The 8,926-nt window shown below is 48.7% G+C and overlaps 1 protein-coding gene across 1 annotated transcript; it reads left to right on the plus strand.

The window, feature by feature from the left end:
• The first annotated feature begins 236 nt into the window (after positions 1-236).
• Positions 237-8,656, plus strand: SERPINA12 (serpin family A member 12). Its single transcript, XM_077780807.1, has 4 exons — positions 237-879; positions 2,560-2,830; positions 6,742-6,889; positions 8,465-8,656. The coding sequence occupies exons 1-4, from the start codon at positions 246-248 to the stop codon at positions 8,654-8,656; spliced, it is 1,245 nt and encodes a 414-aa protein (XP_077636933.1). The 5' UTR covers positions 237-245.
• The last annotated feature ends 270 nt before the right edge of the window (positions 8,657-8,926 follow it).

Consider the following 8,926-nt stretch of genomic DNA (forward strand, 5'->3'; position numbering starts at 1 on the left):
ACAAAACCAAGAGCTTTCTTCTACACTCAGCCTTTTCATTTATGAAATAAGGACAAATATTTCTAGTCCCCAGAGTGATTGCAAAACATAAATGCTAAAATGGATGTCAAAGCATTTATAAACCTCACTGTGCTGCTTCTTTTATCTGGTCTTCCTTGTGGATAACGTAAGGGCAGTCAGATTGTTTTGTTCTTTTTTTCTGCTAACCTCATGTCTACTACTCAACAGGACAATCCCCAAGGAAAATGAACTCCATGCTGGGCCTGAGCTTACTTCTGGCTGGTCTTCTCACAGTGGAAAGTCTTCTGCAGCCCAACCTCCCTCTGCAGAATCATGGACCAGTGAACCAGATCGAATCATTGAAGGGAAGGAGGGCAGCCCAGGAGCTCACAAAGCGGAACACAGAATTCGGCTTCAAGCTTTACAGGAAGCTGGCTTCCAATAGTCCTAACAAGAACATCTTCTTTTCCCCATTCAGCATCTCTTCGGCCTTCTCTATGCTATCTCTGGGTGCCCAGGATTCCACGCTGGATGAGATCAAGGAAGGTTTCAACTTCAGGGATATGCCAGAGAAAGACCTTCATGAAGGCTTTCATTACCTCATCCACAGGATAAACCAGGAGGGCCAGGACCTCAAGCTGCAGCTCACAAACACCTTGTTCATTGACAAGAAGCTGCAGCCACAGAAGAAGTTTATGACAAATGTCAAGAACGAGTACAATGCAGACACTATCCCCACCAACTTCCAGAACTTGAAAGATACTCGGAAGCAGATCAATGACTATGTCAGTCAGAAAACCCGGGGGAAAATCAACAGTCTGATCAAGAATATAGATCCTGGCACTGTGATGCTTCTCACAAATTGTATTTTCTTTCGAGGTAAGGCTTGGGGCATGTTGGCATGAAAAGAATAGGATGACCAGTAGACGTGGATTAAAAACCTGGGTTGGCCGCTTCCTTGCTCTGCAACCTTAATTCATATGTAAAGAAACTGTCAGAACTCCACTTTACCTATCTGTAAAATGAGTACATTTATACACAACTCATAGGGCATTTATTGGGATCCAAAGTAAAAATGTAGGAGAAATGAATTTGGGGAAGTCTAAATTATTCTCCATATGTGTGTTTTCATTATTACTGATTATCCTAATACAACATTGCGGTAGAGATTGGAGCGACTTTCTTTTCCCTGTTTCTTAGACAAGGAGTGTGTAGCTTGGAAAGAGATTGACTTAGGGTTATAAAGCCAGTCAATCAGAGTCAGGACTAGAATCCACTTCTCTTGTCCCACAGGCTATGCACTTTATACCACTCCAAGTAGACACCCAGGATGGTAATTGTGTTGATGACGGTGATGAGTTTCACTTTGGTGGGTGCCCTGGTCTGCTTGCCACATTTTGTAGATCCCCCAAATCTGAGAGTGGGAGACTGAAAAAGAAGATGGAAGAATATTTCCAAATCTAAGCTTCATTTACACCCCCCTGATCACCACCACACACAGCGACTCATGTGCCACATGAACGCTCAAAGGTCAATCAGCATAGGTGAGAATCAGAGGCCAACAGCCCTCAGACCAGGCAAGATCATGGCTGGGTTGTCAGAAACATGGTCCTGAATATGGAAGTTCAGCTCTCCCAAAATCCACAGTGAGACTGACTGCATAGAGGAAAAGAGCAGAGGGAGTGAGGATAATCTGGAATTTCCCAAAGCATCTACATTCCCTAGATTTTAAAAGCAGTGGCAACAATGATGCTTATGATGACTAGCATACACTCAACACTCACTGTACAAGATCACTGAACTGTGCTGCCTTATCTACTCAGTCACACAGCAGCCCTATGAGGTGCCCATCAATATTTTCATTCTTCAGACAAGGACATTGAAGCCCAATGAGATTGAGACACTCGTCCAAGGTTACCCTTATGGAACAGTGAAGCCAGAAGTTGAATTCAGGGACTTGGCCATCAGGGTCCCATACTGGGGGCTCTGAGATTAGAGGGTATGAAAAGACCCAGGTTTGAGTTTATGCCCAATGGCATCAAAGAGTACTCAGGGTCAAAATGGAGGGGTCCAAACACCCAGATTTGAGTGTTTGCTTCTCTCCAATAGGCTCCCCAAAACAGCCTGTTCCATCAGTTTTCTCAAACCTACATGAGGGCAGCTACTCCAGTACTGACTTAGAATAGAGCTGAGTATTTTTGCTCACACATAAGACCCATTCCTACTACGTATAACCCAGGTCTCTCTACTGGGACACAATCCAAGGGCTGTCTCAGCCTCAGCAGCACCTGGGCTTTGGGCAGCTCACAGGTCCCCTCTCAGCTCAGGAGCCCTGGTCATGGCTTCTTTCAGAACTGACAATCAGACCCATGCCCACCTTGTCAGGTGATTTCAGGGCATGGCACAGGGACAAGGATTCCTGGAGACCTGTCCTAATATTCCATAGTATCCAGTCCCCATCCTTGAATCCACATGGATAGAGACCACATAGATAGCTGGGTCCAGTCACCTCTTCCCTTTCAGGACACTCACTTCACTTTGTCCTTCTTCAATCCTAAGCCAGGTGGCAACATGAATTTGATCCAAAAGCAACTAAAGAGGGAGACTTCATTCTAGATGGAAACAAGTCAGTGAAGGTGCCCATGATGTTCCGCGGGGGCATGTATGAAACCTGCTATGATGAACAGCTCTCCTGCACTGTCCTGGAGATGTCCTACCAAGGCACCCTCACTGCCACCTTCATTCTTCCTGATAAGGGCAAAATGGAGAACGTGGAGAAGGCTTTAAATACAGATACTTTGGTCAGATGGAAAAAACTAATGACACAAAGGTAAGAGAATGCCTGGCATATGCAGCTCCTCCCTTTTCCTCTTTACTTCTTCTAGTTCAGATCTATTGAGCTCTCACCCCATGACCAAATCCTATTTTGGGCTCCATGATGGACTTGTGTTTTGGTAGGAAGTAGACCAGAAAACGAGTCCTAGGAATATAGTGAAACACTTGTTTTTAGAAGGAGATGGTTATATCATGAGAATGGAGTGAACAGAGCAAAATCATGGTGAGCAGTGGGAGAAGAGGCTCTATGGAGAAGGCAGCATTGGAGTTAAGTCTTCAAGGCTGAACAGTGGTGTGTGTGGATGAGAAAGAAGTGATGGGATCCTAGGCAGAGAGAAACTGAGGACAAACGCAAAGTGTCAAAGGGAATTGTTTGTTGTACACAGAATCATACTTTAAACTGTAATGTTACCATAAAATCAGTGAAGTGTGTTCCAAATAAATTATATGAATAAGAGTCGAAGAACCAAAGTGACTAATTAATTTTTTAAACATAAAATTAGACCAGATTTAAGATGAGCCTACAAAATTCTTCTCAGGCACTGGCTTAACAGTAGATTTTCCCAGGAAGGGTAAAGGCTGGGAACTTGGCATCCATGTAGACTTGGTGTCAGTGTAGATGTGCACAGTGCCTGGGGAGCTTCAGGGCCAGAAAAAATGTATGGCTCTGGAAGTAGTTGTGGGTCTATGAGGTGGAGAAGGCAGTCTCCACTTGGGTGGGAATGATGTCAGGAACAGTCCTGCTCTGTGCACACCCTCTTCCACTTTACCCCCACCATCATTCTCCACCTGAAAGGTCTTTAGTGAGAGCTCTGTCATGGCTAATACGCTGTCAGGAGCTAAGGAGAGTTCTAGGAGAGATGGATGATGTCAGAACTGAGCTGGGAGACCGTGAGTACTCTGTCTCACAGGAGCATACCCCTGGAGGAACTGCTGAACACATCTTGGATCTCTAAGTTGAGCTGAAAGCTCATGAAAGAGAAATTCCAGTTCTGAATGCTTGAGATAAAGTCACTGTTACCCGGGTGGGGAGAAGAGCAGGCTAGATGGTAGGTCATCTCAAGAGGGCTGCTATGTCTTAGGATCTGCACAGTGCCCCCTGATCCTCCCTGCTGAAAACCAGGTCTGCAGGGTGTAACTGTGTCTGGCTCCTGAAACGGGTGGAAGTGTCTGGGTTCCAACCTTAGCTGAGACCCAGTTCTCTTATTTGTGACATGGTCCACTAATGCAGGCCTCATAGGACTCTTGAGAAGGCTAAATGTGGCACAGCAATTCGTGATCCCACAGAAGGCACAGCCCTTCACCTTCCAATGGGTTGAAGAGGTAGGGTTCCAAAGTTCTCAGAAGATCATCTGAACTTCAGGTTTATTGAGTGACAGGTGTCTTATAGAGGTGATCCCTTTACCCACATGGTGAACCTCCAGGATGGCAGCCCCGTCAGTTGAAAATGAAGACACATCTCTCTTAACCTGGGGATGCAGCCAAGGAGGTTGGTGGTTTCCAGCTTGTGCCCTCCAGCTTCTGAATTCACAGAGGTGTCTTGGGGACTGAAGAGTGTGGAAGTGTATGGAAAGTGGACTGCATACCCTCCACCCACACTTTATCCAGAAGTCCTGGCTTCATGAGAAGATCACATTTCTTTTGGTATTCAAATTATGATGACGAGAGACCCTACAGCTGGGCTGGAGGGACTCAGCATCCTCATCTCCAGGTTATCCCTGCCAGTTTCCCATAGGGTGCAGCTCTGATCCCAGCAACTGGTGCTGCATGTGGTCTGTGTGCAAGCCCCTCTTCAGCCTTTGGATCTGAGACTGCCATCAGGACACCACTAACTGCACACAGATGTTCCTGGAAGACTGGCCATCTCTCTGGTTTGAGGAGAGAGGCCCGTACTCCTCCCTTTGTGAGATAGGACAGAGATTTCCTGCAGCCAGGACAGGCCTTCCTTGAGGTTTAAGCTTAACACAACCAAAGATCTTCGCAGAGGCCCATGGATACTTACAGCCCACAGAGCGGCTTCTTGCAAAGTCCAAGTGCAGGCTGCTCTTGAGGGTTCTTCCACAGTGCCTCCTAGCTAGCTCCTGTTCCTGCCCCTCCCCCACCACATTAGGATTGCAACCACTTCCTAGGGGACTCCCAGCACCAAGTCCTGTGCCCTCCTCCCCATCACCACCAGGAGTATATGCTTCACAGAGCGGATACAATGACCATTTTCAGCCCTAAGCAAGAGCATGTTGAGCCTCTATTCAACACCCTACTGTGGCTCCCCATTTCACCCAGAAAAAATGACCCATCTTGCCTGATTCCCTTGCCTCCTTCAAAGTTTCTCAAATCTTCCCTGTGTCTCAGCATTCCTGATTTCCCCAAGTTGATCTGTATTTTTTCCCAATGCATGCACTGCCTCCTTGTACACAGACTCCCGGTCTACGCATCGATGCTTATGGGATGCTTTTCGTCATTTGGGTTTTCTTGCCTGTCTTCCCTGCTAAAGCACACACTCAAGGGCATAAGTTTTGCCTCTTTTGTTCACACTTGCATCCAAGCACCTAGAAGACCACCCCTTGTATACAGGAAGCACTTAATTTGTTGAGTGAATGAGTGGGAAGGTAAGTCTGGGAGTCACAGGCCTATGGCTGGTATTTAGAGCCATGACACTGAATGAGATCCTTCTGGAGGGAAGAAAGAGAGAAAAGAAGAGGACCTAGGGGCTGGGGCTTGGAGCATCACAGACAGTACAGATGGGTGATGAGGTGGTGTTGGCAAAGGGGGAGAGAAGGGGCACTGGTGAAGGAGGGTGAGTGGGACTTGGGTTGGAATGCTTCCAGGTGAAGAAAGGGGACCCACTGTCTGGAAGTTTTCTCCTGGATCAAGGAAACTGAGGTCAAGGGTGACCCCCAGACACTGGGACCCCAGACCCCAGGACCTTGATGGCAAAGGTCTAGGTGGTATGGGCTGAAAAATAGTGGAAGAAGTAGAGATCTCTGGCAGAGATGATTAATTTCTGCTATGAAAAGGAGGGAAATAAATGGGCTGGAATCTGAGGGGTGACTTGGGGCCAGGGGAGATTTGTTTACTTCTGTTTTGCAGGATTGAGGTTATCAGAGAACATGGTCTGTTCCTGGTGGTGATCAGACAGATTCCATTTATGACGGGTGTTGCAGAAGAAGTGAACAAACGTGGGCAGGAATGAGGTCCCAGATAGGCAAGAAGAAACAGGGTTTAGGGCCAGGGGGACAGGAACCCAGGGCCCACGGGTGCCCCAGGGTCCCTGACCCCAAACCCAAGGTGGCGAGGCCAATCTGTGTCCCACCCATAGAGGATGTGAAGCCATTAACTCATGGGAGAAAAGAGAAACGCCTGTCTGTTGGTCACTGCCTGCTGAATGCCTACATGCATTTGCTTTAGCACCTTGTTGTCCCATGCTTGCTGTGATTAGCATCATCATTTCACCCAAGTGACCCAGGGATGTGAGATCATTTGCTCCAAGAGTCAGCATGGATTTGAACTCAGTTCTGCCCTGCTTCAGATCCCAGGAACTTGCTGCCTCTGGCATCTAGCCTGCTGAGTCAGGATTGGCTCAGGGCTTGGGCAAGGCTGAGACTATAGTGGGGACACCTCAATGTCTGTGGTCCGTGGGGCCCTGAAACAGTGGGGACTTGAGAACATTTCTGTGGATAAGGGCTCCAGGGCAGGGGCCGGTTTGATAGGGGTAATGGACATAGTTCAGAGATAGGTGTTTTGAAGCCAGGGTCCCAGGGTCAGAGTCCCTCCTCACTCTGGGGACAGAGAGAAGGTCTGAGACCCTCAGTGCTGAAAGGGCCAGTGTCCCATTCATCATCTGCCCTCTGGCCTACCTAGGAAAGCAGGGACACTCTGCTGCTCACCTGTCACTCCTGTCTCCCCCAGGGTCGTGGACATATCTTTGCCCAGATTCTCCATCGCTGGGACCTATGACCTGAAGAGGACGCTCTCCTACCTGGGTATCTCCAAAATCTTTGAGGAGCATGGTGATCTCACCCGGATCTCCCCTTATCAAAGCTTGAAAGTGGGTGAGGTAAGCCGGTCTGGCCTGGATGCCACCGCCTCCCCCAGGGAGCCTTCGCAGAGCCCTGGGCCAGAGCCCTTGTCACAGCAGCTGTTCGAGCCAGGTTTCATCCTGCCACTCAGGCTAGGTGCCAGTCCAGCTCTGTCCCTAACCAGCCGTGTCCTCCTGGGGGCACCACATAACTTCCCCAGGCCTCATGCTTCTGGTCTTTGAAGTTGGAAATATCAAGCTCCTGGTGCTATTTTGGAAGTCGATTCTGGGCAACGAACAATTGATCAACGCCTGGAACATTTATCAGGCCTAGGACCGGTCTAGCTCAGACTCAGTCTCTCCCAAAGACCTCACAGGCTTGTTGGGAGTAAGTTGCAAACCTGTTCTACATGAGCGAGCCAAGGACCCTGTGATTTCTAGCAATGCTGAACACCTCTGTGCTGGGGGCCATGAGAACCACATGGGGTACCATCCTGGGAGACAGCAAATATAAGACAGGACCCTAAGTTAAATCCAAATTTCAGATAAGACAAAAAATTTCCTTAGTCCAAAATATGAGATACACTTACACTAAAAAAATTCATCATTTCTCTGAAATTCGAATTGAACTGTACATCCTATATTTCATCTGGCAACTCCACTTTTAAGTTAAAAGGGCACTGGGGGTGGGGAGATTTCAACAAGCAGAGACAGGCATGGGGAGGATCTTCCATGAAAGGGAACAGCATGCCCAAAGGCTTGCAGGCTGGAGAACATGGCGTCCTGGGCGATGGGAATTGCCTGGTGCTACATGGGAAGTTCAAGACGATCTGAGAGAGACCCGTGTTGCCAAGCCGACCTGACAGTAGACACTGATTCAGATTTGTTTTCCTCTTTGCAAGAGGAAGAAAGACAGCTAATAGAATTTTCTCGCTTTTAAGTTCTCCTGCCACAGACTTCCTCCCATAAAGAGTCAGTGCCAGCTACCCCCCTTCCTGAAGTTTCTGCATTTCTTTCCTTCAGTTAGACGTGCTGATGACTGTGATTCTACGTGTCAACAACGGCTATCGGCCCACTAGTAAAGTGTTAGAATCTCGTAGAGTAGAATGAAATGCGTCAGTAGTAGGGGAGGCCCATCCGTCTCCCAGGGTAGGTCACCTGGTCACAGATGTCAGTGTCCTGGGGTGGATCTGGGGTCTCAGTCCTCTCCAAAGGCTCCCCCAGAATCTGGCTCCTTCCTCACCATCCTCCAGGCTGATGAGAGGACTATGGACGACAAGACTTGGTGGGGATAGAATCCCTTCCCTTCCATCTAGCTGAGGTTCAGTACACCCTTCCTACCATTATATCCCTAGACACTTGCCTGTAATTCACAGAAGGTTAGCAAAGCACCCTTGCCTCCTCGCTGCAGCTGATGCCTCCCTCGCCTCACTGTTTCCCTCAAGCTGCATCTACTTGCCCATATCCTTCTGCAATGACCACAGAAGAGCAAGGAGCCCTGGGGCAGCTGGCACCAGCCTGGTTACTGCTGTGCTGGGCAACCTTGGCTGAGGCCTCTCCCTCTCTGGGCCTCCCAGTAGCCTGGTGACACTGACATCACTCCTGATTTTGCAGGCGGTGCACAAGGCAGTGCTGAAGATGGATGAGAAGGGCACAGAGGGCGCAGCAGGCTCCGGAGCACAGACGCTGCCCATGGAGAAGCCCTTCTCCATCATTATAAACAGACCCTTTTTGGTGATTATTAAGGATAACATCCTGCCTACCATAATCTTCATAGGAAAGATTACTAATCCTACTGGGGCATAAGGGGTAATTCCAGCTTGCTGCAGACCCAGCGATGGCTTGGGGCCGAAAACATTCTGTCTGCCTGAGACTGGGATTGCAGGACCTTCTAATCTAATCCTACACCATCAAGAGCTCCCAAGACCACCGCCCAAAGAGACTGCACGGCTGGCTTTGGGGGTTCCTGTGCCCCACCTCTGCCCTCAGCCCTCTCCCTGCCCATTCCAGTGTAGGTCCTGGACACCCACCCCATCCACTTGGCTGGCTGTGATCTTCTCTCCCCAGAGAGACAGA

Source organism: Crocuta crocuta, unplaced genomic scaffold (genome assembly GCF_008692635.1).
Source record: "Crocuta crocuta isolate KB4526 unplaced genomic scaffold, BGI_CrCroc_1.0 scaffold299, whole genome shotgun sequence".
NCBI classification, from domain to species: Eukaryota; Metazoa; Chordata; class Mammalia; order Carnivora; family Hyaenidae; genus Crocuta; species Crocuta crocuta.